Below are 19,892 nucleotides of genomic sequence, written 5' to 3'. Positions count from 1 at the left end.
AACGGCAAGGCACAACCGAAATAATTCACATTTAAATAAAAAATGTATCTACACATTATTCAAAACAAGTGCTGACGTTTCTCAATGTATATAAAGTGTTTTAACTAAAATACACGAATATGGTGCACAACGCGCTTCCATGTGATCTGCTCTGTGATTGGCTGCTTCTTCATGAATATTCTATAGACCCGGAAGTGGGGCGGTACTGCTGTTTTGCTGTCGAGTCACCTCTGTCAGGATGGAGGAAAACGAGCTGCTATCATGCTGATTAACGAGGGATCCCGACAACCGAGCATCATAAACCGGCATAGTTAGGCTAAACTGAACGTTTATCTTTAACGCCTGCATCGTTTCTATAACGCCTTGCCAAAATGATGGAAGAAATCGACAGATTCCAAGTGCCTCCAGTCAACGGAGAGACGCAGCCTTTGGTGAGAGACGAAAGACAAAAACACGTCTTATGCAAATTATTCTCTATTGAGTGCAAACGGCATTTTTTTTGTCTCGCTTGTGTGCTCCATCGTGACAGCTGTGTCACATAATCTGCGCCTGAGCTAACCGATGGCAATTTACAGCTCTGGGACAAACTAGATCTCTGGGATGGGTGTAAGTCGATCATCCATAGATGAACGAATAGCGGCTATTGCTTTCTATAAAAAGGACTGTGTCAATAATAGATGCATGGATTGCTACATAAGCAAGAATTCACTACATTTTATCATAGTGATTAAGCTACGCACTTGGCTAAAATCGCGATCCTTTAAATCCACGTCAGTATGCGCTTGTTTACATCAATAACTGCTCACTGTTTTTACATTTCGTCATTTGGTGACGTGGTATTTGGGTCGGGATGTGCTGTATGAGTCCCAACAATGAATTGGAACTCTGTGTGCAAACCCGTACTGCAGACTGAGCAGTGATGACAGTTAGCCTGAGCAGAGTCCCTCCATGGTTTACTACATGACAAGTCTCAGACCTGTTATTGACTTGTTATGACATTAATGTTTTGCTGTGCTTATAACACATCTCTGTTATAGATATGCACTGATAAGTCATAGCAACCAGTAAACAACTAAACCATTGCTTTTATTCTCTACATTTAATTTTGAGCTGAGCTTTATTTTCAGCAATACATTACTGCCACAGATAATTCTGATACGCCGGCCTTATTCTCCACACTTCAAACGAGGCAGTCTCAAACAGCTGTCCCTTTGTAAGTGTTTGCCTTGGGGGTTTAGTCAGAAGCAGAGCTCCAAGTTCTACTGTTCATACCAGATCCATGTTTCCCCAGCCCTGCTATCCCTGAGGCTAAACTCTGCCAGAAATCACAGAAAAAGCTTACTTTCATTGATACAGAAACTGCTTTTTTAATGCAAAAAGCAATTGCCTTGGCCCATGAAGATTTGATCAGTCTGCCCCCATGTTTCATCCAGTGAGATTTTTTTGTGTGAAGTTGAATCCAATACAAGAGATGCTTGGATTGTGGTTGCAGTGTGCCATTGTGTGTCCTAAAACCATCTCGAACCCATAAAGTTTATTCCTTTTCATCTCATCACTATAAGAGCCTCTATCAGTCAAAAAACACTGTGGACCTCTCTGATGCTACCTCATATATTTTACAGTTCTCCTCTTTGGATTTACACAGATTCTGACCATGCCTGGATCCCGGATGACTGTGGCACACATGGCTGTGCATTTTAATGCTAATAACATCATTGTGATTCTAATACCGGATGAATGCACTTGGCACCTGCCTCTTTGTTGAGAATCAATTTGACACAAATAAAACCGCTTTATATAGAATTTTGAGTGTTTTGAATCATTGTCTATTACAGGTATATTTCTCTCAATCAAGCATGGTATCCAAAATGCTTTCCAATCGCAAATCATCACATTATTCAGCATGAGGACATCTGAGAGTGAATACTGTAGGCTAGCTCTATTTATGGTAGATTGCCCTGCAGCACTCTGAGATTGCAATATATGTAGCCCAGTTGTCATAGTCATGTGTAAGGATATCATGCAACTGTTTTAATGGTCACCTGATGTATCAGTCCTCACTGCTATTGGCCAGTGAGTGGCTGTGATGTATAATCCTACAAATCGCTTGGTGTTTATGTTTAGTCAGCAACCTTGTGGCTCTTCATCATCAGAGGCAGAAACGGATTCACCAACAGGACGACAGACTGATGAGACTCATACACAGAGCGGTCATTTCTCTAATGTGTGTGTGTATGTGTGTGTCTGTATACACATTTTGTGTGTCTGTGACTGTGAGTGAGTGTAGGTGTGTGTGAATGCACGCTGAAGGTCAGGGTGAGGCCACATTTTACTGTAATACATAAAAATCAATCTGTCGCCCCAAGTGTCACAGATCAGGTCTGCATCATTTGTCAGTGGCTGTCAGATTGTGGTCTTTCAGGAAATTATCAGCTCTTCTTGTATGTTTTCAATGTATGTCTATGTATGATCCCATTGAATACTGCCACTGAAAGGGCTGAGTTTTCATTTCAGCTTTAAGGTTTAGAAACCTAAAGTTACATTTCTTTAGGCCACACTTTTAACTGATTCACTGTATTCTAAACTGTTATGCTTCAGGAAGAGTTTTAACTTGTTTATTATGGGATACCTGCCACTTGCTATCAGTAATTGTGCTGTCTTATTTTTAAAGAAGTTGCAGGAAATTCTGTCACACGCAGCTTAGTACAGAATCCCTTTCATTATTCACTGGCAGCCCTGCTGAATTTGAAATTTCAAAGGTATAAAGATATATTTGACAGGCTGTGTGACCCTGCATCATCATAGTATCTTTCTGTAGAGGAATAGGAGTGCGAAGACACAAGAAGAAAAAAAAATCCTCTGGGTAAGCCTAATCATCTGAGGGAAGTGCCTGTCACAGAACAGAAAATGTTTGTGCTTGTTAAAGTCGGAACACCTCATCCCTGAGCTGTGATTTCTCAACCTCTGCTTGTGTGTGTGTGTTCACTGCTGCTCATTGATTATTCCAGTGCTTCATCACCAGGAGAAGGTGAGGCTATTAATGAAGGTGGATTTGGCCACATTGATTGGCGTTTCAAAAAAGAAACAATTTATTTCAAGTTCTTGTTGAAAATTGGGGCAATATGAGAATAAGAGATGCATTTCCAAGTGTGGCTCGTGTTCTGTCTGACAATAATGTTGCTTAGAAATTTTCTTAGGCGTGAACCTGAAATTACATGTGTCTGAACATGTAGTGCTCTGCATGGCTGTTTTATCAGATTGTTTTGTTGGCAGTTTGGTTTTAATTGTATTACATAAAAATTGATATGCAAAATAAGCTTTTCACTGTCCCTGCTAAATACTCATGAATTTTTCATCAGGCCCTGAGAGATTGGATAAGCTCTGTTGGTCTCATGGAATTAGTCTAAATTGGTGCAGTGTTTCTCAGTGATACCACAAAAAAGGTTTTGATGAAAGAGATTCAGGCATATCTGTGCCCAGACCTATTTATTTTGTTATCCATTCCTGCAATCTTCAAAGACACTTATTAATGTTTAAAATGTTGTTAGGAAGCACAAACATGCCTCGGCCTGCAATGAGTCTTCCGGACTTTCAACACTTAGAGATTTTATGAATAAGTATAAATTAATAAATAGATTTAAACAATCAGTATATTGTATCTTGTATACAGCGCTGGTCTGAGCATAAATGAATTCTTAACTTTAACTGTAAGTGTCTCAGCTGTAGTTATTAAAAGCTAAATCCCTGGTAGCGTTCATTCATCTCTCAGAGTGCAACAAGCAGAGGCCTGTAGGACCAACATAATGTGGAGCTCTGTGAGCAGAGCAGGCCAAGCACGGCCCAGCTCCCCTCTCGCAATCTGGGGAAACCATGGCTCCAACAGCAACCCCCTCTGTTCTCCCATGGCCACCTCCCCATGCCATCACCATTGGCTCACACATGAAAGAGACAGAGGCACCAGCATAGGCCGAACACTTGAGCCTATTGACGCCGCAATCCAGGGAGCTATAGTAGGCCATAGGAATCTTGCCAGGGTGTTCAACGCAAGCAGTTTCTAAAGCGAGCTGATTTCCCAAGCTAAGTTAGTTAGTGATGGATCAGATCATTATTTTCCGTATTGAGTTTATTAGATTGTGTTCACATACCCCAAGGGAAATAGTACAAGCTGATGGGAATTTGTCACTAGAAAACACTTTGGTTTGATCGCTGTCTGACGTGAAGAGGCAAGATCCTAGTAAATATACCTAAGAGAAAAAAAAAATTCTACTAACATCACGTGTTAGATGTTAGTCTTCAAAGCTAACATGCTCTGTGCTGTGCTTCTGTTTCTAGGACCCAGCAGCATCCTCCACCTCAGAGGCAGAACCTGACACTAAAGGAGAGAGTGTGGCCATGAACTACAAACCCTCACCACTGCAGGTCCAAATAGGTATTATAACTAACACAATGCAAATCAATACATGACATGACTTCACAGTATCAAAGGGTTTAACAGTAAGCAGCAAAGAATGGAAAGCATGTAGCACATCAGGGAAATATGCGCATGACATTTGCAGTTGGATACTATAGTAAGCAGGCTTGCTTTACTGCATCATACACAGTTAAAATCCATATAAAAACCAAGGGATTCCTTATGATATTTATGAAGCACTTTGCATGTCAGTGAAATTATATTTCCCAGCATTGTAATTTACTTCTATTGTCAGTAATGTCAGAATATTCCTGAGCAGCCTCTGTTACTGTACTATCCCAACACTGGTAAAGCCTTTGTTGCATTCATGGTCCCTCATCTTTATTTAGTCCTAAGGGCTGTGATCCAAAGAGCTTATAGAAAAATGATGTTTCCTGAAACTACACCATGAATCTCTCAAAACTGTTGTGCTCTGTCATAACATTCCATCCTTTAAAGCATATTTATTGTGAAGCTAAAGGTCTTGGGATGAACATTTGGCAATCTTAGATGTATTTGATTTTCGTGCCACATGTAGCATAGCAAAGAACAACTACATATTATACCAATATCTGTGTATGATATCACGAAGACTTTCTCACAAAATATTTCACCCACACAAAAATTACCAACCACTAGTAGTGGCAGCATGTTAGGTAGGAACCTTATTACAATGTCTGCATTCTTAGCCTCTTGTTAGCTATTCTCACTATGGAGTTGTATACTGTGCTATACACACTACATTTGGTTAACAAGGCTTTAGTAACCATTTTCCAAGCAACAAAATCACATAATACCTCTAGTTATAGTAAATGTATTTAGCCTAATTGCTGTATTTACTGATGACCTCACTTCCTCTGGTTGCCCAGAGAAACAGCGGGACCTTGCCAGGAAGGGATCAGTGAAGAATGGCACCGTGGGAAGTCCTGTCAATCAACAGCCCAAGAAGAATGCCAGGACAAGGTAGCAGCTTCCACTGACTGTTTGTTTCTCTGTTATTTTGACCAATACAACCACAAATGTTACACTTTGCATTCATTAGCATCACAAGCAATATGTTTTTGCATCTTCAGTGCTCCATTCAGGGCAAAGTACCGCAACCAACTGAAATGCAAAACATGCGTGCAGCTTCTAAGGGCTTTACTCGCTGCCAGCCTGCCAGCGACGCCGTCAGACTACCTAATGTTACAACCCAACACAGAGCACAACAAGGCTTCTTAGAGAAAGGAAATTGGATGCTTGGGAGTATGAATGCTGATAAAAGAGTCAAAAGCACTGAGCATAAACCCAGTACAACCCACAGTATTGACAACTGGCTCATCTGTTTAATCCCACTCCCTGGTGGATTAGTGGAAATACAAGAAAGGCTACCCACTGGTCTGAACCCAGAATCTCTGAGGCAGAAAGATAATCTAGAACTGCCTGCAATCTGAGGGCAACAGATTAGCCCCAATTTTTTGGGCAAATAAATACCATTAAAAGGACAAATAGAATATTCTGCTTCGATTCTTGACTTATACATTTGCAGGTCTTTTCATACATGTTTCAGTAATCATACATTGTGGTATTTTGTCACAAATGTGAAACAAATTAGTCGTATGCATTTTTACTTCTAATACAGATGTGTGCTGCGCTCTTTTACAGGTTGGTGGTGCCAAACAAAGGCTACTCCTCCTTAGACCAGAGCCCAGATGAGAAGCCTCTGGTAGCGCTGGACACTGACAGGTAGGTGCTGCACATGTCATCATATCAATGTCTCCAACACTAAAATATCACAGACATGGAAGAACTGATGTTTTAGCAACAGTAGACATGACTAAAAAGGACAAATTGGCTAACTTGTAGTTTTATACGCCTCACTCTGTCACGATGAGACATTAATCCATAAAGCAACTTGAGAGAGTTCTTAACAGAAGGGATCCTAAAAAGGGGCAAAGCCTCTCCCAGGGCTCAGGATTAGAGGATAGCGGGTGAGGATTTGGAGAGGCAAAAGCAGCTCAGAGAGAGCTCTCCCTTCCACCCATTACCAGCAGCTCTGTATATGACACAGATGAGTCCCACCCTCTGTGCCCCCCATATGTTGCCACATGAGGCAAACCCTCATGTAAAATGAGCTCTCTGGTGGCCAACAGAGCTTACATCATATACTCTCTATGACATGCTTTCTGACTCACTGCAACACAGGATCCCCGTTTGTTTATTGTCCACAATTTAGACTCGTGCACACCCTTTGCACAATGTCTGCTTGTTCTGCTTGTTTACAGTACAGGAAAGTCAGATTACTCACTGGAGGGAGAAACCATGATGTTACTGCATGTTTGTACTTCAGTATGTCTGTACTTCCAGCCACATTTTTAAATTAGTAATTTTCCTAAGAATCAAGGCAATATCTGTACCAAAAATGTGAAATCTATAGGCATTATGCAAGAACCACTCGTACATGCAACTTTGCCTTCACCAAATATCCAGTATTTAGAATTTTTCTCTGAAATAAAATTCATGAACCTTTTGTCTGAGTTATGTACAGTCAGTCTGCTTTGCACTGCAAGGGAAAAAAATATTATTTTGACATGAAACCATAAAACCTTAGTATGAATGAATTTGGAACTTGAATACAATGCAGACAATGTCTAAAATATGCAAGTCTTCCAAAAGGATTCTTTAGATATGATCATTTTTATTGCTATATTTTGGCATGGAGACTTACACAGTTTAGTAATTAATAGGGAAATTGTTCTCACCCAGCAGCCTCAGGAACCTTCTGCAGTTCTCTGTCTCAAGTGTATATCACCACCCACCAGGTTATAATAGTAGTTGGTCTCATGTCTTCGTCACATGACCACATCACATAGTTTGTCAGGGACCACTTTTACAAAGATGCTGTTTAGCTTTTAAATTCCTGTAGCTGAAACAATTCCCTCTTCTCTTTTTCATGCTACAGCGGCTGTGCTATTAATAATTTCTAATTGTTTCCTATCCTCCAGTACCACTACTGACACTGCTAAACGTGTTATCTTGTTTGCTGATTACTAAACAGCAGGACTTGAAGCTCATCAAAAACGTTTTTTTGTGAATGAAACTTGCTCACAAATGTAGCGGAACATGTAGCTTTATGTAGCACATTTCGGGATTCTGATTTTGTCAATGATCAAATCTCATTAACATGCACCTCCTCATGAACAGGTGATGAACATCAGGCTGAAATAAGTGATTTACAACAGTTTTGTCAAGTCAGGAGAGTTTAGTATAAGAATATGAAACTGTTCTTCCATGAGGCCCGATACCTTGGAAATGTCAACACTTCATGTTTACTAATCTCTTCAGATATAAGACGCAGCTTTTAACTATGTGTGCGGTTTTTTAAGTGGAATTAAATGCACTACTCAGCTTGTAAAAACTTTGTTGGATAATTTCCTCTGAGGCTTTAAAGTGACTCTGAAGGGTTTCTGAGTCTAAGAAATAACCCTGATGATGCATCATTATCTAAAGCCTAAATAGCTCTGATAAAAACTGAAGCTTCATTCAGACATGCAGTCTCGTCCATTATTCTGATGGTATTTGTACGTGTCTGCTTCATGCCTGATTGGACACTGTCGTCACTTTTTAATAAAAACTGCAATCTCACTAGGTCAGACTGCAACACTTTCAACACAACACATGAAGTCTGAACTGCACCCAGTTGAATTTTTGGATAGGCACGCACAAAAACACACTACTTCCAGTTCTGTGAAGCAATTTGAGGAAGGCTCTTTTCACATTCCATTGCCGGTTTTGGTCCAAAAAAATCACAAAGATGCAATTTATCTTCCAGAATCACAAAATACCTTTCTCATTCACATTGCGCTACAATTTCAAATCAACTAAAGTGTCTATAAAAATAAAACTTTACTGCGATTAAAACGGATCAGTACGGATCAACGAGGCTCACCAGTTATTAATGTAAGGTCTCGACAGAACATGAACAGGAGTTTAGTTTGTTGCTTCCAACTGCTTGTAGGAGTTTATGAATACTTGCAGCATCAAACAGCAGCAGGATTAATATGAGTGTATTTAAAATAAGAGAGTTGTGTGCGTGTATGCAAAAGGGACAACAAAACAACAGCACCATTAATTACCTATAGTAATTAATAGTAATAAATTATCCCTGACATGGAGACAGGATTGGCCCGAGTCTGTTGAGCTGTCGCACATCAAGTCACAGTTAAAATGTTGCAGTTAAATTATTTTTACAAAGCGGCAAAGCTAAGTAACTGGTTATTATCAGACAAAGGCAAAATTTAGGAAATGTAGGTATTTAAGAAATCACAAATAAGGAAATGTAAGTTATTTGGACTGCTTGATTAGCCTAGTATTAGCTTTCATTTCATCATTTATAAATTAGTGCGTGATTAAGCATGAGTATGTACCCTGGCTGTCTTAATCACTTTGGTGGGTGTATCTGAATGAAGTTGTGAAGAACATCACCAAAAACATGACTTTTGTGTAAATGACTGAATGCCGTCATTTTATCAGATGGTTAAAGCAGCAATGTTATGTATTCCGTATGTGAAAAGGGCTTACAAATGAAAATGCTCCGTTAATAACTTGCATCACAGAATTTAAACTTTTGTGGTCATTTCACACCTCAGCACCTGCTATCCTGCTATCCTGCTATCCCCATCCTCCTCATCCCTTCTCTCTCCCAACCAGTCGAAGCAGATGGCCGCCTTCCTTGAGCCTGGTTCTGTCAGAGGTTTTTTAACTGCTCCCTTTGTTAGAGGAGTTTTTTCGTTCCTTCCCACCGTCGCTCATAGGGAATCCAAAAGCAGCTTTGGGTTGTTGGGTTTTCTGTTCTCTGTGTAATTCGTAAGGTCTGTACCTTACTATGCTAAGCGCTGTGAGATGTAAGCTTCAAACAAAACAATGTAGGATCCATCCTCCATACCTTTGACCTTCACTAGCAATAAAAGACAGGAGCACTAAATTGTTGATCACCCTTTTAAAGATTCACACATCCTTATCACTACGTGTTACTATTATGTAGACCCTCATCATGATTTCTCGTGTCTTTCAGTGATGATGACTTTGACATGTCCAGATACTCCTCATCAGGATACTCCTCAGCCGAGGTGAGATGTCTGAGGGACCAGGTATCTATACACATACTATATTGTTTCACAGCATCATTTGGTGAAACCACAAGCATCGCCACGTGATCACCCAGTTCCTTTGTCACACCAATCACACCAGGTGTATGTGCACCCATTGACAAAATGTGTACCAGCTCCTCCAAGCTTTCATAGTCACAGTCTCCTTTAAATATTTCTTTATAATATTCATCAAAATAGATTCTTCCCTTTTCATTTCTTCCTTGTGTAGTTGAATATGTTTCATTTGTTTTTGCCTCTTTCCTCAATCCATTACCATCAGTGACCTGCATGTACTCTACTATGTTGCTGCTTTGTGTGGATTTAATTATTATTATTTATCTGGATGGTTTTTTTTGTCTATAACTTCTATAAGAAATATTTTTATAATTAATTTGATAATCAGTTTTATTAAAAAGGTTCACTCCTAGTCTAAGGATTGGCAGAAGCTTTTTCTGAAGTTCTGCTGACATCTTATTTCTTTGGCTTCTACAGCAGATCAACCAGGACCTGAACATCCAGCTCCTGAAGGATGGGTACAGGCTCGATGAGATTCCAGACGATGAGGATCTGGATCTGATCCCCCCTAAAGCGGTGAACCCCACCTGCATGTGCTGCCAGGCTGCTCCCTCCACAGCCTGTCAAATCCAGTAGCACCCACCTACCCCCAACCCCAGAAATCTCCTGCCTGCCACCTGCATTGAGGCCAACTACTGACCAGAGTGGCAGCAAGGAAGAAAAACAATTGGCTGGCAAAGGCACAAAGGGAAAAACAAGGGTTTATAAAATGCAAAAAAAAAAAAAAAAAAAAAAAAACTTGACAAATTGAATATGTACAGTACCTGTGCATGTTCCTCCTATGGTAGGATCTGTGCATCTTACTTCTGCGTTGTTGGTTCAGCAGGGACTCGACTGATGGCAGAAACATTACCTCTAAGGAAACATGTTACTTTTGCTTCTCCTTCATTTGACTTCCATGTCATGCTCATGGATTTCCTGGTTTAAGAGGGCCAAGAAGAATTGTGTGACATTGTGGAAGAAACGCAGCAACAAAATACGATGGTAGGAACTCGATCAAGTGCATGAGACAGTAACATGGTGTCATTGCTGTGTCACTGGTCCATCCCAGAAGTCCACTTCTTCTTCTACTGGTGTATAATTGATGGTCATATACAACGGACAAGAAGGGATTGGAATCTCTGTAGTGCCCATTTGTTTTTCTCTTCTCTCATTTCTTTCAGCCACTCTGCTTTGTCTTCCTGTGTAAATACGTGTCAAACATGAAAAGGACGTGTGTGTCTGATTATGCCCAGGAGAATAGTGCTAAACCCTCAAGCTGCTGATAAAACACTAATGCTTACACACTAAGGTAGTAATCCAGATTATTTTTTTCGAACGTTTGTCTGTTACACCGAGATCGTACTGTTTAATTGTTTTATATTCAGTTAAACGAAGCTAAAAAATGCATGTTGCCTGTTGACACTGTGTCCTGATGACCAGCCTGTGCAGATAATTTATCACTTTTTCCTGACCCCTGACCACATCCTGGTGCCGAGGAGACAATATGTGCTTTGAAGTTAGTCATATTTAGGTTCACCTACTGTAATACCAGTAGATCTAGATAAACCATTCTAATAATGCCAGAAACAAGCTCATTAATTAGTGTGTACTTTGTGTGTGTTTGTTCATGTTCGCCCCCACATGAGTTTGGTTAAGATGCTCGCAAAGGTAGTTACCACCAGTGAAGGTTGCAATATAGTTCATATACTTGAGGGAATTGTTAGATGGGTGCAAGGATTAGAATTTTCTCAGATGAAAGTTGTGCAATTTGTTCATACCTGCTTTTAAAGAATGACTAAAGTGATTCCATTTTACTTGGATGATTTTTTATTTCTTTTGTTTTGATAGGACTTGATAGGATGTGCTTTCCTTTCTTTAAATATTTTGTTAAAGTTTCTTTTGTAAGGTTTTAAATATGTGTATTTTCCTCCTGAAGTACACTATAAATTATTTGTCTGATGTGCGACAGAAACTGTACATGTAGCATCACACAGCTGTGTATTGTCAATGCTTTATGCCATTTAATGTTTTCCAGGGAGTTCTATAGAAAATTGCCCTTTTTGTTCAGAAGTACTGAATGTACACTGTTTATTTTATCATATTGTTTTGTTTACATCACTCTGATGACATTTGCAGAACTCAGCAGGAATCAGCTATTTTTCCTCGTAGTAGATCGATCTGGGTTTCTCCATAAACACTGATAACGAGAGGTTCTAAAGGTGTCTGAAACATTTCTCTTATAAATAACTTAAACATTGATAAGCTCTTATTCAACTTATGGGAGAAATAGCTGGATATCCTGAGTGTTCTGATGACTGATGTTGAAGGGATTTGAAATATGGTGCATATCTAGGAAGAACAGTCTCATTTTTAGATATGAGACTGTGTTTTTTGGGAATGTTGCGTTCATTTGTCAGTACTGTTAATCCGCACATTTCAACAGGTTTACATTTTTATAATGAAAATCTAAGACAAAGGGCAACAAAGGCAGTCACTGAATGGAGATGCAGTGTGTAATGTATGGCTCCAAAATGACTCATCTCAGTTGTTCCTTTTCTCTCCCTCTTTCTTTTTTTTTTTTGGTTTGCAGTGATGCCACATCTGCAAGCATACATATATGGGATGTCAAAAGCGGCATATTTGCTTTGGTCAAGTCGATGAATGAATGGTACTGTATGTATAGCGCAAAAATAACTAATATCTACGTGGATAGAGAAAAGGAACGCTTAATATTGCTATTTTTAAAATCTTTTCCTTGGATTAGTTTTGCTGGTTTGAGTGAACCTCCCAGAGAAATCTGTAACCCAGTAAGAAAACATCTCCCTTCTCTTATCACTGATATCCCTGCAGCATTTGATTCACAAAAATGCACACAGATTAAAAAATTATTTACACTAAGAAGGTGCCATGTGTGTAGATAATAAAACAATTTTCATTAAGTAGAAAACTACATGAACAGCACAGTAGGCCATTTAAAATGTCACCAGTGCAGCTACTGGGTGAAGTGATGGTTGGACCAGTAGCTGTGTTTAGTTAACAGAAACATGGAGGGACTGACTGTTGTGCTGCATTTTTCTAACATCATCCTAATGGATTTGCACACAAGTCGTCACGGTTGTCCTATACTGAGTGCAATACTTGTGGTTAATGTATAAACTGAGGTGTAGCTTCACTATCTTCTTGAATTTCTAGTAATTCATTGTAATCGAAGCTATTTATTTGCAGCTGTGTGTTTTTCATTTTGTTTTCATGTATGGGAAATACTTCATATACAGACGGACGCTTTTTATTTGTCAGATGCTTGTTATGACGATTGTGAACTGGTTCCATTTAGATTTTAACAGTGCTGGAGTTCTGTGTATAGTGCAACATATCAAAATAAATAAATATTAGGTATCTCAAGTTTGCTAGTGTCATGTGCTTCTGTAATTTGCAGTTGCAGGTTTTGTGTTTAGTGTTACAACCGTCGTTATTGCTTTCCAGCCCAGCACTTGTTCAGACTCAAACAGTTTTCTCAGCAGGAGATGAAACAAATAGCTTCTGGATGAAACAGTTTGTCTGCCTCCCACACAGTGTCTCTGCTGGTGATGGCTGATTACCCACTGATGTGAATGACATTATGGAATAAAGAGGCATGTTGGGGAGATGGATCGAGAAATGGAGGAGTAGTAAGTGTAAGAGGTGGGGGGTTGGGCATTTGTGATTAGCCTTGAGTTGATCCCTTGGGAACAGATGGTGAATGATGGCTTACATAGACACCTTGGATCCCAGTAGGTAACAGAAGTGCATGTCCACGTTGGAGTAACACTGAAGTTGAGGAAGACGTCGAAAGAAGGCTCATGAGACAGGTGAGGGACATTTCTATGTCCAAAATAATGCAATTAATGCATAGTTAAGTTCATGGTTATAGACTGGAAATATTGTAAATAGTGGGAGTCTTCTTCTGGAAGTCCAGGTTGGTTGAGACTGTAGTACTCAACACAAGACGAATGCTTCATGCACCCATATCTAATGAACTTTTCACAAATATTTGTAAGTGCAAAACTAAGAAGTAATTCGCTATTGTAACATATTTCGCAGAGCTTTTGGATGGGTACTCTGGCCTCGTGTGAAGCCTAACTTCAAGCTTCCTTACTGAACGTGACATCATGTTGCTGAGCGTTGCTGTTGCTGTGCTGCTGCTTTGTGTGCAGTGTTTGCATGGCTCTGCTCTTCCTGCGGTCTCCTCCTACGAGTTCACTGCCTATAGGATGCAACAGTACAACATGGCACAACAGAAGCATGGTAGGTTTACACAAGTGACAAATTTGGACGTACATGTGTTTTGATTCCGAAAAAAAATAGCATTTTGTACCTTTAAGGTGTCGGTACAAGCTGGTATTAAAAGAAAACTCCCCTGTTAGCTGTTTTCTAGAGTAAAGTACAGACATTGCTTCTATAGCTAAAGTTAGCTTCCACTCAAAGTTGTGTTTTGTTTTTTGTTACTTCAGTTTTATTTGATCTTAACTGTGCAGAATGATGTACGCTCAGACTGTGTTTTAAAAGGATGTTGGCCATTTCAATGTTTCCATCATTAGCACGTCCAATCCATGTCACTTTTTTGAGCAAAAAGAGCAAAGAAATTTTAAACAAATTATTAGGTGATGAAATGATGTCATATTTTTTGGGACACCCTGTATTTTAGAGTGCATAATATTAAAAAACAAATAAGTAAAAATTGGTCTATCAACATTAAGAATTTAAATTAGGCTCATATATGTTCTTGCTATTTTTAAATGGAGCAGTAATTGATTGAAATTTGCATGGAGTTATGAAATAATGTTTTAATTTTTTTTCATGTGAGCTAAAAATAACAGTTGACCATGAGAGAACTTGACTGATATGAGTTTTTGTTCACTATACCAGTGAGAACAAATCAGTTGTTTTAAAAAAAAAAAAAAAAAAAACTGAGGAAGCTGTAGTCAAACTCAAATTGATGTTTCTGCTGTTTAATTTGCCTTATTCTGTGTCTTTTGCTGAGGTTGTCGTGGAGCCATTGTTGTGGCGGAGGCTCGCTCAGCAGACGAGCCATCACTGACCCGCCGCTGTGTTATCATGAAGGTGTCAGACTTCACCACAGAAAGATACTTTGAGGCCCAGAGACAAAATGCTGCTGCTGTACTGATCCTTCTGCCCAAAAATATCTCTGGTATCTCTCATGACACACTACAGGTAACAAACTGAGAACATTTTTTGTGCTCCATGACAAGCTGTAAGGAGACTGAGAGCACATCTTTTATCAGACACTGTTCAGGATACAATTCTCACAATATCAGTTCTCCAAGGTATTAGGTAACAGCTCAGTGAAGTGTTGTTATAGAGCATTATACAACAGCTATGGATATGAGAAGAAAACAGCAAAGAAAGGAAGCTGTTAGGTAGCTTTTAACCAGTAGCTCAGTCTTTTTTGCTCCTGCTTGCTATTTCTTTTTTCCCCTTTCAGTCCTTTATGGTGAGTGAGAGCGAGGCCTTGCAGAAAGAAACTCTGATGCCAGTGTATGTAGCACCTGAGGATGAGCAGCTGCTTTACATGTATGAGGAGGTCAAGCAGGCTGCAGCTACACGGACCTCATCCATATTTGTCAGAGGTAACAGATGCAACAGGATCTATGCATGTGTAGTATGGAGGATGGATGAGCTATCTAAAATCATATCTCAAGGTGTAGTAAGAAAATAATTATGAAAAACGAAAAGCTTGGAATGAACGCAGAATGAACAAATGTCCCAAAATGGAAACAAAGAGCTGAAGAGATTGTGTCAGACAGCAAAAATTGTAAAGAAAACAATGCCTTTCACTAAACTTTATTCCTGTTGTTGGCAGTGGTCCGAAGTATGGTCACAGCTACAGCTTTTCAGATTTTTGTGAGCAACAACGTCGCTATTAAGGCTGTCACTGACAATTCTATAGTCACACTGGAGGTGAGTGTAGAGCCTTGACAAAAAATTCTGCAAATTTCAGTCAGATATTTTTCACTTCCCTAGTTATTGGTACCTATTATGTGACTGGTGATTTCAGGGAGTACTTCCTGGAGCAGGCGAAGACATACCCACTATCGTCATCACAGCCCACTACGACTCCTACGGGCTGGCTCCGGTGAGTTAGATGCTAAAGCACCTCATTTAGAAGTGCAGGTAATGATATTCAAATCTCTAACCTGGTAAACTGCTTGATTCATCTGTTTACTTCTTAAATGTCAACATTGAGTATAATAGTGAGCTCATATACAGATGTGTTTGTGTGCCGCACAGTGGTTGTCGTATGGAGCAGATTCTAATGGCAGTGGAGTCACCATCCTGCTGGAGTTGGCACGTCTCTTCCAGAAGCTTTATAGCAGCTCCAGCACCAGACCTCAGTGAGTTCTAGTTCATTTTAACAAGGCATGTGCGCTTTGGTCAATATCTGGTTGTATAAAACACCTACATTTTTATTATGGGTGGTACTGATGAGAAAATAACACCTAAAACCTGCATGAAAACCTAAACATACTTTGAGATACTCACATAAGTACAATTAGCTTTTATTGATCCCAGAGTCAATATATAATTGCAGGACTTTTTGTAATATACTTGACAGGCATCATAGTTGACATTTTTGCTGTTTTCAGGCCTAAATTCAACATGGCTGCCTATAAACAAACACCACATGGCATTTTTTAAAGATTCTTCGAAAATAATATATATATATATATATATATATATATATATATATATACAATTGAAAAAAAATGAAATTGAAAGTTATTTATAAAGATATTGTAGTAAACCTGTTGATATGTGAGAAATCCACACTTGACTCACACACTGCTTTATATTAAAAAATTAAAAAAGCCTTGAATCTTGCCAGTCTTTTCTTCAGGAGGAAATGACATCATGTGGAGCAGGTCATGTGATCTGGAATTAACACACTAACAAACAAAAACATTAACAAACAAACAAAAAAACAAAATATACACAAGTGCTAGTTCTACAAATAGTAGTATTGCACATATCAGTGGTAGTATGCAGGTTATTTTATGTAGAGAAATACTGAGTGAAGTATAAATATCGCACAGATTGCCTGTAAGCAGTAAAAATACAGACATATCACATATTTTAGCATATGTAGAAAAATAGGTATTGGACAGGGCTATTAAAAGTACAAAATATTCATAATTCACAGAATGTGTAGATATTGTACCACAGAGAAGCATGATGGCTTTTATGTCTTTGTCCTGGTGAAAATATTTAAATAAAATGTCAGTAATGAATAAAAAAAAAAAACCTGTCCTTTTTGTTTTAGATATCATTTAATGTTCTCTTTGACCGGAGGAGGAAAATATAACTTCCAGGGCACAAAGAGGTGGATCGAAGAGAATCTAGACCACGCTGGTGAGTTTGTGGCTTTGCAACCCCTCCAACATGTGGAATGTGACTCTAAACATGAATTGTCCAGTTTTGTTTGAGCCAATCATTTTCTCTCCAGAGTCCAGCCTGCTCCATGACAATGTGGCATTCGTTCTGTGTTTGGACACACTAGCCAACGGGGATGAACTGTACATGCATGTGTCTCGCCCTCCTAAGCCTGACACTCCCATGCACTCTTTCATTCAGCATCTGGAGGAGGTCAGCAGCTTCACTGTTTCTGCTTATGCATTATGCACAAGTCTTGTCAGTCTTAAGGGCCTCCCACACTTACATTTTTTGTTTGTCCTGCAGGTGGTTTCCTCCAGATTTCCCTGGGTGAAGGTGGGACTGGTTCATAAGAAGATCAATCTCGTGGAGTCGACAGTAGCCTGGGAGCATGAGCGCTACAGCCTACGAAGGATCCTGGGCTTCACTCTGTCTCATCTGGAAGATCCCAAATCTGAGCTCCGTGGCTCTATACTGGACACAATGTAAGCTCTAAGCTCTGGTTGTGACTGTTAGAATAAAATAGTTCAGCTACTTGAAAGTTTATTTGTACAACACATAGAAAATATAATTTGCCTATTTGAATATCACCTCAAAGGTCACAAGTGGATTTCAGAAAACTTAAACGTAATGGAATCATCATAGCAGAAGCACTGGCGTGGTACATGTACAATCTGTCTGACAAGGTGAATGCATGAAAACACAATATATTGTATATACAAGAAGACGGAAACTGTATTCCTCAGCTGATCTGTTTTTATTGTTAATTACTCCGTGTTCTTTTCCTCAAGGGTTCACCAAAGGATGTGCAGGTTTTCAAGGGCCAGCTGGTAGGTTCAGGGTTATTTTGGTTAATATGCAAAGCCAAGTGCTGACCTCTGGTGTTATTTTATAGACATTACACAGCATTCATCTTCAGTGCCTCCAGTCTGCATAGTGACCACAGTTTATTCAATGGATTCACTTAAAAATCTGGGCGTTTAACAATGCTTTTTATTTAAACATGTTTGGGATTTAAAATGTAAAAAGTTTTCTGTAACAGCTTGATTTATTTAATGTACTATTCTTAAATGAAAAAGGAAAACCCAAACTGAACCTTTCATAGCTAAAAATTGAGAGTTCTTAACATACAGTGAAATAGATTTTTATGTAATGATTTATAGGCTTTTTCTCACATCTATATGTCTTTAATGCAGGACTTTCAGGACAGTCGCATTTCTAGTTTGCTGTCTTTCTTGACATCCATCCCTCGAGCCACACAGCTGCTGGATAAAGAGCCCAGTCACATCCTGCTGGTCAATTCACTGGAGCACGAATTCAAACGTTACCTGCAGCAAGTTTACAGACACACCTTCCGACAGGACAAGAGGTGTCGCACATAGTGGTAGTTCAAGTAGAAAACACTGTCACGCTGTCAGCTGCACTAAAAGGCACAAATGCAACAATAACGATGACATTTCTTCCTGCAGGGACCCAGATATTACTTTTTTTGATCAAATGAACCAACCAGTAGTGATGTACAGGTAACTATGTGTCTTCCTATTCATTCTATGCATGTGTTACATTCAATAAGACATTTGGAGACTGACACAGCTTTTCTTTCAGAGTGAAACCTGCTGCCTTTGACCTGTTCCTGGGTGGCTGCATTGCTGCTTATTTGGGGATTGTTTACTATGGAATCCAGGTTTGTTAATGTGCTCTTTTATATAGTCCATTACTTCTACATTCATATTCCTATCCATATTCATGTATTTTCAAAGCACTGATGGGTAGGAAAAAAACTAATACATCAAGTTTGTTTTGTGCTTCTTTCTCTTTTACAGAATTTTGGTTTTCTCTACACAAAACTGAAAGCAGCAGTGAAATCCAAGCAGCAGTAAATACTCTGAGACTATGAATACTGAGTCTATGACAAGGACTTTGAAGTGTGCTCTGAGCAAATGGATGTTTGCTTCACTGGCTGTGTGAAGAACATGAAAGCAATGTGACATGAATCTTCTCAGAATGATCATATGCATAACCTCAAAAGTGTACATTTGCTTTGAAATGCATATTATTTTAAAGATGTTTGTACCTTTCATTATACAGAATGCTGTCAAACTGTGCAAAATTACTTTTATGACTAGACTTCGAAGTTGTTTGTACACAAAATAAATAAAGAAGGTGTTTGTATCAAAGCTGGGAACACAAAGCACTGCTTGGATCTGATTTGAGCGTTCGTGAAGGACATTCCTGCCACATCATGACTATGGCTTGCCATGTCCTCTGCTCTACATTTGTTGACATGGATTTGACTGGGCTTAACATAGCTGTCAAATGAGGCCCAACCACTGCAGTGGATGAACAGCCAGTTCCTGTCACAGATAACTCAGTGAGAACGCTGGAGACACAAAGGCACCCTACGGCGCTTGGTGAATTTTTAATGCTTATGTGGCATGCTGACAGTGAGCAGAGGTGACGCTGGATGGTGGTGGGAGATTCTTAGAAGTCCTGTTCCTCTGCTGGTTTGTTCCAGTTCTGCAGATCTGTTAAAACTGTCGGTTTTAACTACGAGGCAGCCAAACAACCAGGAGCTGAGCCTCAGTGTTTGAGATCAGTGCTTGCGCTTGTTTGTGAGGGCCCCTGGGAGGGAAATAGGTCATGGACAGTGACCCCAGGTATGTGTGTCTCTGCAGGGGGCTCGGAGCTTAGGAGGATTAGTGGCCGAGTGCTCAGGTAGCACAAAGAGTTGTTCTGCTTCAGCAAGGAAGCTCTTAACCTGCCTTGGCTTCCAGCAGAGTAGATTCATCATGACAGCTACAGGTTAAACAAAAAGCATTTTATCTATC

General features: G+C 39.5%; 2 protein-coding genes across 3 annotated transcripts; both read left to right on the top strand.

Annotated features, from left to right (window-relative positions):
* Window positions 1–201: 201 nt before the first annotated feature.
* Window positions 202–13,038, top strand: fam219aa (family with sequence similarity 219 member Aa). Of its 2 annotated transcripts, none has more exons than XM_023285200.3 (6): window positions 202–431; window positions 4,333–4,429; window positions 5,320–5,413; window positions 6,095–6,175; window positions 9,504–9,558; window positions 10,072–13,038. In XM_023285200.3, the coding sequence occupies exons 1-6, from the start codon at window positions 372–374 to the stop codon at window positions 10,228–10,230; spliced, it is 546 nt and encodes a 181-aa protein (XP_023140968.1). In that variant the 5' UTR covers window positions 202–371; the 3' UTR covers window positions 10,231–13,038. The 2 variants fall into 2 exon arrangements, with proteins under 2 accessions (XP_023140968.1, XP_023140967.1); XM_023285199.3 differs by having other exon boundaries at window positions 9,504–9,579.
* Window positions 13,039–13,382: 344 nt separating this feature from the next.
* On the top strand, window positions 13,383–19,255 carry zgc:109965 (Nicalin-1-like). Its single transcript, XM_023285201.3, has 16 exons — window positions 13,383–13,484; window positions 13,717–13,920; window positions 14,657–14,847; window positions 15,119–15,263; window positions 15,497–15,594; window positions 15,692–15,769; window positions 15,925–16,028; window positions 16,955–17,043; window positions 17,138–17,277; window positions 17,371–17,549; window positions 17,663–17,750; window positions 17,856–17,894; window positions 18,261–18,433; window positions 18,534–18,587; window positions 18,670–18,748; window positions 18,888–19,255. The coding sequence occupies exons 2-16, from the start codon at window positions 13,785–13,787 to the stop codon at window positions 18,942–18,944; spliced, it is 1,650 nt and encodes a 549-aa protein (XP_023140969.2). The 5' UTR covers window positions 13,383–13,484; window positions 13,717–13,784; the 3' UTR covers window positions 18,945–19,255.
* The last annotated feature ends 637 nt before the right edge of the window (window positions 19,256–19,892 follow it).

The sequence above is a fragment of the Amphiprion ocellaris genome, chromosome 5 (genome assembly GCF_022539595.1).
Source record: "Amphiprion ocellaris isolate individual 3 ecotype Okinawa chromosome 5, ASM2253959v1, whole genome shotgun sequence".
In the NCBI taxonomy this organism is placed as follows: Eukaryota; Metazoa; Chordata; class Actinopteri; family Pomacentridae; genus Amphiprion; species Amphiprion ocellaris.
This window is presented reverse-complemented; position numbering and strand designations above follow the sequence as displayed.